The sequence below is a fragment of the Rhododendron vialii genome, chromosome 5a (assembly GCF_030253575.1).
Source record: "Rhododendron vialii isolate Sample 1 chromosome 5a, ASM3025357v1".
Lineage (NCBI taxonomy): Eukaryota > Viridiplantae > Streptophyta > Magnoliopsida > Ericales > Ericaceae > Rhododendron > Rhododendron vialii.
This window is the reverse complement of record NC_080561.1, coordinates 41,519,631-41,533,903: the sequence shown is the minus strand read 5'-3', so window position 1 is coordinate 41,533,903 and position 14,273 is coordinate 41,519,631. Positions and strand designations below refer to the sequence as shown.

The 14,273-nt window shown below is 37.7% G+C and overlaps 3 protein-coding genes across 3 annotated transcripts in view; all 3 read right to left on the bottom strand.

The window, feature by feature from the left end:
- The window catches only part of LOC131326061 (receptor-like protein 7), an 85,660-nt gene that overhangs the window by 48,132 nt on the left and 23,255 nt on the right, over window positions 1-14,273 (bottom strand). The window lies entirely within an intron of this gene.
- Window positions 8,847-14,273, bottom strand: part of LOC131326057 (receptor-like protein 7) — a 47,798-nt gene continuing 42,371 nt past the window's right edge. The window contains exon 2 of the mRNA XM_058358647.1: window positions 8,847-8,999. The gene's annotated coding sequence lies outside the window, so the exon portion shown is untranslated. The remainder of the gene's footprint in view (window positions 9,000-14,273) is intronic.
- On the bottom strand, window positions 8,891-13,363 carry LOC131326058 (receptor-like protein 19). The gene is made up of 2 exons (XM_058358648.1): window positions 10,383-13,363; window positions 8,891-9,003 (listed from the first exon to the last, which is right to left on the bottom strand). Exon 1 carries the CDS (start codon window positions 13,167-13,169, stop codon window positions 10,389-10,391), a length of 2,781 nt encoding a protein of 926 aa, XP_058214631.1. The 5' UTR covers window positions 13,170-13,363; the 3' UTR covers window positions 8,891-9,003; window positions 10,383-10,388.

The following is a 14,273-nucleotide window of genomic DNA, read 5'->3' as shown; positions in this document are numbered from 1 at the left end:
ACCACGAAAATATTTATCTTAGCCTGGGTGGAAAATATAAAAAATGTGATTTTAGCTTCTTTCTATTCTTGCCACATTCGTTGGGTTTCGGTTCATGTTTCAAATTTTTAGGGTAAATTAGGAGACGGTCCAAATAATAAGTGCGGATCCTCTCATGCGACCCTCATGCATGTGATGTAAAATGGAATTCACCACGGATCTACTTGACGATTTGAGCTTTTTAATTTGTAGTTCTTAAGGTTTATTTTTCTCACTACCAAATAGTCCCTCTACTGTCAGACTATTTATAGCCACATCCAACTTTGTCGATAATTACATAATCTCTCCTACCAAATTCTCCTCTATCCATCCTTCGTATTTAATCCCCAGAATAAGTTCACCTAACAAACGGACTCTTAAAATTCCTTATACTCATAACCTGATTTCGCTTAACTTCCTTTTTTATTACTTTTTTTATTGTTTTTATTCAACAATTTTTTGCTTTTGTTAATTTTTCGTTATTTGTTTTGAATTAAGACTAGAGGAACGTAAAAAGTAAAAAATATGACCAAAAGCTTAAAAAAGTTCGCTAAAGACATAATAACCTCAAACAAACAAATTTTCCAAGTTTGATTCATAGTTTTTTTCTTTTTTTGTTATTCTCATCGAGATCAATACATAATTTGAAGAATTTAATGGAAAACTAACCAATGCAATTTTTTTTGAATAGATAAAAAAAATAATCCACTCATGAGAGGTGGATTATAATTATCCAGGATTTTGAATATAGACAAATAAATTTTGAATAGAGCAAATCACCTCTCAGTTTGAAAACTTGCCATTACTCCAAAGTACCATAATTTCTTTTTATAATGGGAGCAGTGAATAGTTTGTCCAGAGAAACGTGTTACCCGATGTAACCTATTGTCCTTTCAAGTAATCAGCGGTTTAGATTTTTGTTTTTCAAATATTCAATTAATGGTGAAGAATATGCTAACACAATTCGGAAGCATGATACTTTCAAACCACCGAAGAGTATCATAGCTAGAGCCAAAAGAAAGGGAGGGAGAGAGAGAGAGAGAGAGAGAGAGAGAGAGACACCGTTACCTCTACTGAAGTCTTAAAAAAATACTAGTACATAAATGTGAGAAGAGTTGAACAAACTGATGCAATGGATTCAACGTTCAACGGTGGAAGCTTCACTTTCAATAAACTCTCCCAATTAGTAAAAGATTTTGAATTCAGTCATTGAGTTTGGGTGGTCTATTGAACAAGGACTCCTTTTCCGAATACAAGTTGAATACAAAGTGGAACTTATGGATTTGTTTGAGTGGAATCATGCACTATCATTTACTTGGAGCTTATGGGCCATGATGTTGCCATTGCTTGTACGCGCTTTGGATATTTTCTTTATAAAGGGATATCTGGGTCAGCTTATGCACATCTCGACTCATTCAAGGGTACTTAAATTAATGATCTGGTAAACTAGGGGTGAGCATGGACCGGATTGATTCAGTTTTATAGTAAACTAAGAACCAAACTACTATGTACGGATTACAAATTGAGAAAACCAAACTAACCCACAAAAGGTATAGAACCAAACCAATCCAAACCATTAGACTATGGTTCGGTTTCGGTTTCGAACTACGATTTACTTGAAAGTAATATATCATCTTCGTAAACTATTTAAAGTACTCAAAATTGCGGAGATAAACTGAAGTTGGTTTCCATTTATAGAAATATAGGACAACTTAGGAATTAATTGAGTCGTGGAATTACTACTCACTGAATGGAGCATTAAGTTATACCATGTGCTTTTGGTGTACCAAAATTATAGAAATGAATTGTGATATACAAAAGTTTATGCCAAATAAATTTTGTAGTAAATGAATATTGAATAGAACAGTGGATTGTATAGATTATTAATTCAGGAAATTAGTTGACTATACTCCCATGTATACTAGGTATATCTAAATTAAATGAGTTATATATATACACGGTTCGGATCGGTTTGGAACAAAAACCATTAACGTAAATTTACAAACCAAACCATATAATGCGGTTTCTAATGTTTTTAAACCGAAACCAAACCACACTACAAAAAAATCAAACAAAATCATTCAGTTCGGATTGGTTTGGACTGGATTTGTGGTTTAATGGATTTTTAGCTCACCCCTATGGTAAACCCTCCAGTGGCGCCATGGTTTGAAATGTTTAGCCTCCGTCTCCGTGGGATTCGAACCTGCTATCTCATGAAAGACAAATACTTACTAGTTGTTAACTTTCTCATACTCACTTAGCCAAATCTCTTATTTTGTTACTCAATTTAGATCTAATCAACCACTAAAGCGATATATAGGAAAAGGGAAAATTACTAGAAAGAGGAGGGCAAAGGCTTTATTTACCACTTCAATAGTCTCCACTCTCCAAATCACCAATGCATGATATTTCCTATTTTAATCACCAACACATGGTAACCATGACTAGAAAGGACTCTTTTGCTGACCTTTCATAAAAATGATGTCGTTCAACCCAAACCCCCTCTTCGGCTCTTTCTTTTCTCTCTCTTTCTCCAGTGGTACATATAATTTCTCCTCTTCCTCTCTCTAGGGTTTGTTCCCTCTTCCTCTCCTCTATGCTCCATCCTCGGAAGACTTGCTCCTACCCCAACACCCAACCTTGTTCCCCAACTCTCTCATTCCGCCAGAGATGCTCCCTTCGAATCCGTTTCAATCGTCCACGTTTTAATAAACACTTTTGGACAATCGTGATTGGGTTCTGTAATTACTTATTTTGATTATTAATTTTGATTATTACCATTGCGGATGCTCTTATTGCTTTGTTGAAACCGTGTCAAACAAATTGATGGAAACCCGCTGCACCGCTAATTTTGTTAATGATTCACTGCACTACAGCTTTTTTTATATGCTTGAGTGGGTTGAATAGACAAATTAACTATAAACTCTTTCGTGGGTTGAAAAGCTCTTGATAAAAGCTCGGCGGTATACTAGCTACTACAACAAAAACTGTTCGAACATTTCCAAAATATTAAATGTAATTATTGGTGAATAGTTTTTATTTAAGAGGCGTGTCTATTCAGGTTAAATAAATAGATGTGAACATTAGAATTAAGCACAAGAGGTGTGTCTATTCAAGTTAAATGATTTGACATGATCAGACCAAAAAGGTGTGACCATTGGGATGGAATGAATAGACATGGCTATTAGAAATAAACATGACTATTAGATTTAATCAAAGATGTGTAATCTTTGACTAACAGTCATGATCCGTGCCTGTAAAAAGGCAAAGGGTTCTACCAATTCGGGGTTAAGGATAATCAGAACAATTTGATTGTTGTTTCTTCAATCTGATTGTTGTTTCTCTCTAGAATTTTCTCATTCATTTATTCTTGGTGGGCTCACAAAATCCGAAGGTGTTCGGGTGTTTCTTCGTTAGTGCATAATGCAGTTAGACAACAGTTGGAGACTGGAATTCATTTTATCACAAAATTCGAAGGTGTTCGGGTGTTTCTTCGTTAGTGCATAACGCAGTTAGACAACAGTTGAAGACTGGAATTCATTTTATCTTGGAAGCTCATTTGCTGTAACCTAGTGCACACCGAATTTTGTCGAATTGGTGAGGGCGAATATTGTCTTATGGACAGCAACATTATAACGTGACTTGAAGCATCTCTGTTCATCAACAACGACAAAGTTTTGCACCAACAAAAACCACGTTACACCATGGCCGCCTGTTTGGCCAAAGCATCTCAGGATCAGTAGCAAAAACAGAGCTTCAGAGATGCGAAATTGCTAACTTAGGCATCAGAGAGAAATATTCCTGGATAAGTCCGCCCAAATGCTCCGGTTTGACCTGCTTCTTGCAAAAGTCATTAAAAAGAAAACGAGAATCAGTTGATTATGAAAACCAAAAAGTAAAGAAAATCAAACGGTCCCTTGCTATGCAAACTCTGCAGCCTTGTTGAGTTTATATGGATTGATCGCTGATAAGTTCGGATAAATATATCCTAATGGTTGCAAAAAAGGCCAGCTTACCAGCATAGCCTGGATTTGAAAATGGATCCGTATTCTTGTTATTACGTAAAGTCTTGGTAGTTTACTGCCTGTAGGGTTTGGAAGCAGGGTTATTGTAAACCGTATTGGATTGATCTGATAATCATACATATGCGAGTTCGATACGGTTGGCTTCACCAATATAGGTGGTCTATATTTACAAAATCAAACTTCTTGCCTATGTACTCGAACACAAATGAAATGAAATCATGTGCTACCATTTTCATATTGATGAGATATTTTTCATGAATAAGCTACACAAAGAGAGCTGCAAAATTCACACATCATATCTTCGAATTAAGGGCTTATGATCGGCCCATGGCCGGAGAGGGAGAAGAGCTTAACTCCTTTTGACTGCTTTAACACATTCTCAGTCTACTATGCAAGATAGTAATAATCTTGAATTCAGACGTGCAGGCTCAAGCTCTGGTCCTTATTGGTGTGTTGAAACGATGGAGGCTCTACCCTACGGTTGGGTTCTTTTTTTGTTAATTGGAGATTCTTAGCTGTTGAAATTCCATCAGTAAACCTTAATCTCTAACTCTAATTTCGAGGTTCCTTCATCTCCAATGTGTCAATGAGCTCGAAGGCTTGGAGAGCGTCAGTATTCGTGGAAAATGGACATCAAATTCAAACCTCAACCATTCCTGTGGGAGCCTAATGCCAGACCATTGGTACCACAAATTATCATATCGGTGTGTCCCAGAACATACCTCTATGCCAGACTCTATTTTGTCGTTTTCAATCTTCTCCCACAAGTATACATACTTGAGGGCTGGGTGTGTGAAATTTTACGTGGGAAACGGATTCGAAAGGATGATTTTGACTCCAAATGAAAATAATTATACCTTAAACCATGTATCATCATGTCGGCATGTCCTAACGCATAACTCTGTAACAGGATGTACGTCATTTCCATGTTTTGTCTTCTTCCACAGGCCCACTAGTCTATATAATGGAGGCTCAGTGTGTCATTTCTTGGGAAAATCGGATGTGGAATTCATGATTTTGATACAAACCTTTAACCCTAAATTATTGTGTTAGCATGTCCTCACGCATGAATCCATGGCCGGACACCGTTTCAACTCTCTGTCCTCTCCCTGAAGTTCGCATACTCAAGGCCTCGGTGCTTCTAATTCTTCCAGGCAATCGATCGTCATATGGACGATTTTGTGCCAAACGGCTGATGAAGTGTGAAGCGAGGCGTGCGCTTTAGTAGTACAGTGAAGCGCAAGTCGGAAAAAAGAGTAGAATATATACTTCATAAAGTCACCAAATCACCTAGAGTGGTGCTATATAGTCCCAAAGTCATTAACCAAAAAATAGTAGAATATATACTTCATAAAGGGAAGCGAGAATCAATTCCGAGTAATCCACCACTTTTTTCTAGAAAAAATTGTCTCTAGAAAGATAGGGCGACCCCAAAAAGCCGTATAGTGCAGGAGCAGTGACCAAATTACCTAGAGTGGTGCTAAATAGTCCCAAAGTCACTAGCCAGATCTCAATCGTTGGTTTCCACCACGACTATCTCCAACCCAATACTTTCAAATAGAGGATCAAAATAATACTATTTCATATTCATAAAGTAAATTTAGAGGCTAGGGTTTCATTATTCATTTTTAGAGTATCTCCAACCCAACATCCTCCATTGCTTCATTTGAAAGGATAGAAATAATGGAATTTAATCGAAAGTGAATATAAAGAAGTTTATTATTCATACAAACTCCAATCACAAACCTCTATATCTCTAGATTCATCTCTACTCACAAACTTTCTCACTTTCACTCCAATCATTATCAACTCTTACTCCAAAGCTTCTATTTACTAAACACTGAAAGATAAATAGTATGAGCTAAATTTATTACAAACCATCAGGTCCGCTAATCCCAATTAGAAAAGCGGCAAATAGATGAGTACCATGTCATGCCATATTATTACTAGCGTAAATTCTATCCGCCATAGGTGAAAACCATGCATGGGGTTTCCACCACCACAAGTGGGCCCTACAAGACTTTTTTTTGTTACAATCCGAACCGTTTGTCTTGGTCCCCTTTTTGATTGAAGGGTTTGAAATTTGAATCTCCATACCACATCAGGGTCATGGTCTTTGTCCCAAGTGTTATTGTTATATCTTGCTTCGTTGGTGTCCAAAACTGTGGGAATTCATGGATTTTTGTGCTTCTGTTATTATGTGATGGCTTCAATTTTCGTCAATAGGCAAGAGTGAACCGAGGGTCGGATGAGCCGGGCGACCACCTGAAAATTGATTGGCTGTGTATTGGAATGGTGATAAAGCAGAAGATTGTGAGTGTAGTGATAGAGTAAAGCCAGATAAAAAGTTCAGTTTCTCATTTTTGAGTGTATTGGAATGGTGATAAAGCAGAAGATTGTGAGTGTAGTTGTTGTAAAAATATATTCGATGATATGGGGAATATGGCTTTAATATATTCGAATGTGGAATCTGGCTTTGTGGGCTTGATTTGGAGCTTTCCTCCGCTTCTATCATTCTTCCTCATGAGTTATTCTATCGAGCTCAACACCAAGCTGGTACCATTCCCTATTACTGGATTTTACAGATCTCTGTTTTGTATTCAAATTTCTTAGTACGTATCAAGAGATCGTTTAGTTAGTTTTCTTTGCGCTCAATGTGTAATACTAGGATCTCTGTCCAGTTAACGTAATCTTACGACCTTTGTAGCGGGATCTCCTCATTTGTCTCGTCCCTTTTGGCTTTCCAACTGTTGTTAATGGTAGGAAGCTGGAAAAATGACTTTTGCTTGAAGACTTGACTTAGAGTCTTAGTTGCTGGGAGCTTCTAAAGTGGTGTCGCTCCCACCTTGGGAGTGCGTCACTCCCAACTAAGGAGTTTGACGGGAGCTCGCTTTTTACAATGATGAAGCTTTTATATGATATTTGTATAGAAAAACAAGGATCTATCACTTCACATTATTAATTAATCTTTGATGAACTCATTTATCTAGCCTAAGTCATGATATCTTAAAAAAGAAAATCATATTTTGTACCACTAGCCCATTTCTTACATTATGGAGGATTTGGCCAATATTTTTACTTCCTAAATTTTTTACTTTATTGTACTCCCGGTATTTAACCCTAATTACTTTTAGATTCCTATATATATATATATATCATCTTGCACTCCCTCACCTGCACCCAATTTCGCTCCTGCTTCGTGCACCTAAGCTTACCGTCCATCCTATATTACAAATATTGGAAAAATCAAATAATTTGCAAGTGCAGTTGTGTTGAAAACTAATTCCTCTGAAGGTCCCATGATATTTCCTTTGATGTGTGATCCCTTGTACTGTTCTCAAAGACTAGTACTTTGGAAGTCGTCTTGGGTCCCCCTTTTGCTTTCCATTTATAGCTAATGGTAAGAACAATGACTATTAATTGCTTGAAGACTTTGAATCTCCATACCACCACATCAAGGTCTTTGTGCCTACTCCCTAGTGTTATTGGATTTTTGTGTTTCTGCTATCACGTTATGGCCTTGATTTTTGTCAATAGGCAAGGGCGGACCGAGGGTCGGATGAGCCCGTGGTCCGGCCTACGTACCTACCAACCACATTCCTAGTTTTTATTCAAAATATAGTACTTGTTTCTCACAAAAATTTAATGGTATAGAAGTTCGCCTGCTCAAATGACCTCTCGCTGTTTTGAATGAAGCTTTAACCCATTGAGCTGGCTTATGAGGAAGTGGTATTTTAGGACTGTTATCACCTGAATGACCTCTGGCCACGACTTTTTCCGTTTGCTTTGAATCTCTGTTTCCAGGAAATTGTATAAGCTTCGAATCGATTTTGTTTGCCTAAATTGTATTATCAGTTTTGTCCTTAGTAGATAATCCACTCCACTTAACTTCCCAACCCGTCCTTAATTAGTAGATAATCTGCAACAGAAAATGAGCCATTCAATGAATGCCCATCTAGGGACATGACGGAAGAGCCAGACAAATTTTTTTTCCTAAGAAATGGTAGATTGGACATCCCAACAAGCCTTCTAGTTGGTCCCGAATGAATTCTGCACAGAATCCCATAATCCTTAAGCTTGTTACAATCTTTGCTTCTTAGGTGGATATCAAAGGCACTCCCAAGTCCCAAGTACCAGACTGGGAGAGAACCTACTAGAATAGGAAGGATGCTACATAGCTCTTCCTTTTCAGATTTTTCACAACTCAAACCCGGGGACTTACGAATCAGCCAACTTAGTCTTTCCCCTCAGCCTCCAAGGGAAGACTTCAGTGTCCTAGCAAGTCACTCTCAGCAGCCATGGAGTAATGGCTACAGCTACCAGTTTGTCTCCCGTGACATGCAAATAGTTCCATAGCTTGGGTCTGTAAGAATAGCTGAATAGCCTTGTATTTGGTTTATTTGCATCTGAATATCTCTCTTGAGTGAGAGACCAGTGAGGTAGCTATGTAAAGCATAGATAGATGAGAAAGTGTGGAGAGGTGACAGACCTCACTTGTAAAGCTCATCCATTTATAGTGTGTTTGCCCGATTCCTCCGTGGATACCTAATTTTGGAGATCCACGTATATCTCCTGTGTTCGCGTTTGTGTGTGTGTGTGTGTGTTTTGGCTCTTTTTGATCCACTCCAGGCACAACAAGTCTAACCTACCGCAACCTTTAATTTCTAACAGTTAAGAGACAATCACTAAAGTAAAATGCGAAAGCATATATTATTGAAAATATCCACCAGAGCGTCTATTTAGTGAACACTGACAGATAAATAGTACTCCAAGCTCAATTTATTTTAAATCATCGGGTTTGCTAAGTCCAACTAGAAAAGCTGAAAATAGAGAAGTAACATGTCATACATATTATAACATACTCGCAATTCAGGTAACCGAAATTACTAGATGACATAAAACAAGGACAGCCAACTTAGTGTCCAATGCTAAGTCTTGTCCCCTCCACGTGATCGCCTGAAAAGGGATAAACGAGTCCAACTGAGAATTTAGAATACCAAAGTTAAAAGTTTATCATGGGAATTAACAACTATTGATTCAAATTCTATAATCGTATAGAAATAACCTCTGAACCAAAATAGGCCCCAAGCCAAACGACAATATTTTATGATGCACACCCAACGGCATAGCAAACATGTGGTGGGGAGCTACCCCACTAGTGAAATTATCAAATCACATCATCGCCACCCTTAAATTGCCTATCCTACTAGTTCCACACCGTCCTCTAGCTATAATTATTATCTTTTAATCATTTATATTACATTATTGCATTTTGCAGGAAAAGATGATAATTTAGTTATTTTTTCAACTAAAAGAATGTTAACCATGGTTTCGAATAAAGCAGATCAAAATATATCAAGTGGTGGGTCCAATTTAAAAACAATCATAGAAATTGAACAACTAAGAGAACATTAACAGCAAGTGGAATGGAGTATAGTTGTTACAGCCTCCCTTATATTCTCATGCAAATTGGTAGGGTTCGAATCCCGTAAGCACTCATCCCCTCCCTAAGTCTCTTAGAATAGAGTAAATTAGGTTTAACGAATTGGAATGAAAAAAGAAGAAGAAGAGAACATCAACAGCATTATTTGTTTAGAAGCTGCACAAACCTTTAGACTTGCTGAATATCTTTATAAACTTACCTAAGTAGTCTTAAGAATATTTATGAATTTGTACATTTATATTTTGAAAATTTATTCTTAAAACTGTACATAATCGCCTGGTTTACTATCACTTATAGTTGAGATTTTCTGAATATAGATTTTTTTGACTACTTACTAAAAAGACTTAAAATAAGTTGTAAACATGTTCGGTGTACCTTTAAAAGGCTTGAATAGAAGTTATGTTTGGTTAAACAAGTTGTAAAGTAGCTTATTATCAATGAAATATCTAACATATCTTCAATGATTCTGTTTAGGAATTAGAAATTAAAGAGTTTTTTTTTTCAACCCATAACATTGCCAAATAAGCTAAATAAACAAGATGATTAATAATCTATATATAATTACTAGCAAACGGTGCCATTATAAACTTGAAAATTCATGTAATTGAAGTAGTCCGAAACTCACCTGCCAATATATGATACTGTCCAAAACAAGATAAGGACTCCTACTCAAACAATATATCTTGTCCCTAAACAAAATAAACCGAGGGTAACTAATGCTAAAGAGCATTACGTAAATAACAGTATATTGGAATGCTAGGTTGCGGTTTGCCACAATTTCTGCTAGCTTGCGGACAATTAATCTTTTATTTTCATATTTTCCGTTCTATTTTCCATAAACATACTTTTTTTAACATTTTCTAATTAAATATTTTAAATAACTAACCCTTATCTGATTTTACTCAATTGAACCCTTCATTGGTGCTTGGCTGGCGTCTCCGAAGCAGGTTTATGTTTTCTCTTCTTCTTTCATGTCTTGCACGCTGCTCTTGATGATGGAGAATCCTCACAATAGCTCTATCGAGAGGTTTGTAGTAGTGTTGTCTCCATCTTTTTGAATATAAAAGTGGAACAACAACTACACCCAACCCCACAGTATATCCCAACGTAGCGATTATGTAGACCCAGTTAATCTCATCCTCCTTAGTATATGACTGCGTACCATTCAATGTTGGTAGTGCCAGTTCTGCTTCAATAGCAGTCAAAGGAGGCCCCCATAATCCTTTGTTTCCTTCAAATAAAGTTCCTAGAAATGTTTGAAGTTGGGGGCCTCTTGGGATCATTCCAACGAGTTGATTGTATGATAAGTTTATGACTGAGAGAAATGTAAGACATGCAAGTGTCTGCGGGATGCTTCCAACGAGCTTGTTCCACGAGAGGTCTAGTGATCCAAGCTGTGTTAGGTTTTCAAGTGATGATGGGATTGAACCAGTGAGGGCATTGCGTGATAGGTTGAGAGCATAGAGGGATTTCATATCCCCAACTGTGTCTGGTATTTTTCCTTTGAAACAATTGTTTGAGAAATCGATGATGGTATATATAGTTAAGATCTTCTCCAGTTTCATCTCTAACCCTTTGATGGTAACTGTCACTGAATTCTGATAGTAGATAATTTGAGAAAAATCAAAACGCAAGTGATTGGCATTTGGTTGTCGATTACCCCCATCCATTATTGCCTTCCTTTGCGAAAAGAAATTTGGCGGCAGTATACCACTGAAGTTGTTCAAAGCTAGGTCAATGATTTGAAGCTTTAGCCAGAGGTAATTATCTCGGCAACCAATATTTCCATGGAACTTGTTGGATCGTAAAACCAAGATGCGCAATTCTGATAAGTTCGCCAAAAAATAAGGGAAGTTACCATTTATGTAGTTGGTACCGAGATTTAAAACCTCGGTATTTGCACAATTTGCCAGGGAATTCGGAACCTCCCCTTCCAAATTATTTGCATTCAACTCAAGGGTCCTCAAAGTGCAGCCTTCCGGGAATGTGCCCGTTATGTTACCAGTAAGATTGTTATTCTGCAAATTCAATACGCTGAGGGTTGCAGTACCAGTATCTATCAGACATTGAGGTATAGTGCCACTCAATCTATTATTGGACAAATTAAGAATCTCAAGATGGCTCCCATTGCATAATGTTGGAGGGATGGGTCCAGAAAGCATGTTATAAGAAAGAGAGAAGAACCAAGCATTGGGAAGGCGGTTGCCAATTTCAGCAGGGATAGAAGAGCTGAAATTATTCCTCGAGTAGTCCACGTACATTCCCACTTCTGTTGGTATTGGGATTTCACCACGGAGCTGATTGGAATGAAGGTCAAGGTAACCAACAGTACGAATAACGAAACCTTGTTGAAAACCGACTAGGAGATTAGAAGAAAGATTTAGATATCCATTACTAATATTCCAAACCCAATTAGGTATGACGCCAGAAATTTGGTTGTCAGAAAGGTCTAAACCCAACAAGCTCGACTGGTTCATTAGAGGAGGGATCTCTTGCAGCTTGCAAGAAGCCAATGCTAAATCTATGAGTTGGGGAAACGATGATAAGCTTGACTCACTAATACTTGCATTGACTGACAAGCTATTGTATGAAAGCTCAAGCACTTCAAGTTTTTGTAGCCTATGGAAACTTTCAAGCTGTAGGGTGCCACTCAAGTTGTTAGAAGAAATAAAGAGGGTATTCAGACTTTGAAAATCAAAGATGTATGAGGGGAAAGGCCCTTGTATTTTGTTTGTACTCAAATCTAGTATAACCAAAGGAGACAAGGAACCATTTGGAAGAGACCCAGGAATTTCACTGAATTGGTTGTAGGAAAGGTCAATTTCTTGCAATGATGGAAGGGAAAACAGAGAAGAAGGAATATTCCCATGGAAGGAATTGTTTATGAGAGCAACAGATACAAGATTTGTAAGGCCTTCAAAGTAATTGGAAGGAACTGGACCTGTTAGAGCATTATGAGAGAGGACTATGGAAGTGAGATTCTTGGATCCCTGAAACGAAGGTATTGAACCACTAAAATTGTTGTTTGAAAAATCCAAGTAAACAAGCTGATTAAGGTTTGCAAGTGAACTCAGAATCGGTCCGCTGAAATGACAGCCGTGAATCTCTATTCTTCTTAGCTCTCTCAAATTCTCAATAGATTCCGGTAAATTCCCTGAAAAACTGGTGTCACTGAGCACCAGATTCCGAAGGGATCCGTTCAATGGGAAATCAGGTAAAGAACCATTGAGTAGTGTATTACCTGACAAATCCATAGTCTTCAGTGTTTGTACCCGCTGAAATATGACGTCTGGAAACGTTCCATGCAATTCCGTATCCCTGAGAATCAAAACTGTCAAGTTCTGAAAGTTCGCAAAGAAATCCGGGACCAGATACGAGAGATTGTTCTGAGCCAGATCGATTACTGAAAGAAACTGAAGGTTTTGAAGGGAAGAAACTATAGGGCCTGAAAGTAAACAATCACTTAAACTCAAAACTCGGAGGTTAGGCAGTGAAGATGAAATGGCCTGACCCCATTCATGCCCATTTGCTGATATATTTATCCCATCCAAATAAAGCTCTGTAAGCCCACCAAGGTTACGAAAAAGTGCGAATAAATTTGGGTTATCAATTCGGATTCCATAGGAACCATCGCGATTAGACAAATCAAGCTTCACCAACCTTGTCAAGCGAGAGAATTCCATCGGAATCTGCCCAACAAATTGAGTGTCCGACAAATTCAGATATCTTAGATTGGTGAGGCCTCCAAAACTGGATGGAATTTCTGCGAAGCTGAAGCTGTTGTTGGCCAAGTCTAGCTTCTCAAGAAACTTGAGCCGGAAAAGACTACTTGAGTCGTTTAAACCTCCGGAGATTGATTCCGTGTTTAGGTCGAGACCTATATATAATAGGGCCGAAACGGTCACAAGTCACACCATTCCATTGACAACAATCGTCGGTACCAGCCCAATTCACCAACTTGACAGAGGAAATTGGATCGAACTCGAGGCTGCTCTTCAATTTAATCAACAAAGATTTTTGATTCTCGAGGCATTGGCTGTGTACTGGAATGGTGATGGAGAAGGAGATTGTGAGGGTGGCGATTGAGAAAAACCAGGTAATGAATTCAGTTCTCATTTTATGTAGTTGTTGTGAAGCAAACCGGTGGATATGGTGAGTGAGGTCCCATACAAGTATATTATATAGATTCATTTGTCGTGAAAGAGCTAGACTTAGTCGGTGACTGTGGAAGTCGTCTTGGGTCCCCCATTTTGCTTTCCATTTCCAGTTGATGGAAAGTTCACAACCGCTGCACCAAAAACTTTTTTTACGGTGGAGCCATAAAAATAATTTACGGCTCTCAATCGCGTGTATTCAAAAATGTTTTAGAAGGTTCCGATTTTGAAAAAATTATTTGCTATAAGTGTTTAACTCTTTTTGCGAATTATTATTTTATAAATGGATAATTGATTACCAAAACGGACAATTAAGATTTCACTGCTCCTCGTGAATAAGTTTCTCTGTAATTAAATTTTGTTTCTTGGGTAACCCAATTTTGTTAGATGGGTTAACTTTAAGAGGAAAACTTGCTCACGGATCAACCATGAATCAAGTCTTGGCGGCAACGAATAATCTTAAGCACCTCAGCCAACTAGTACTAGACCCTAGTGAGAAAATAATTGTACTTTTAATTCTGGTTAAAAGAATGTCCTTTCAAAGTTTACCATGGCTAAAATTTCCACTGGGGCCAACGCGTGGTACTCTTTTTCTCCCAATTTTTTTGGTCCTTTTTTGTTATTCTTGTCGTT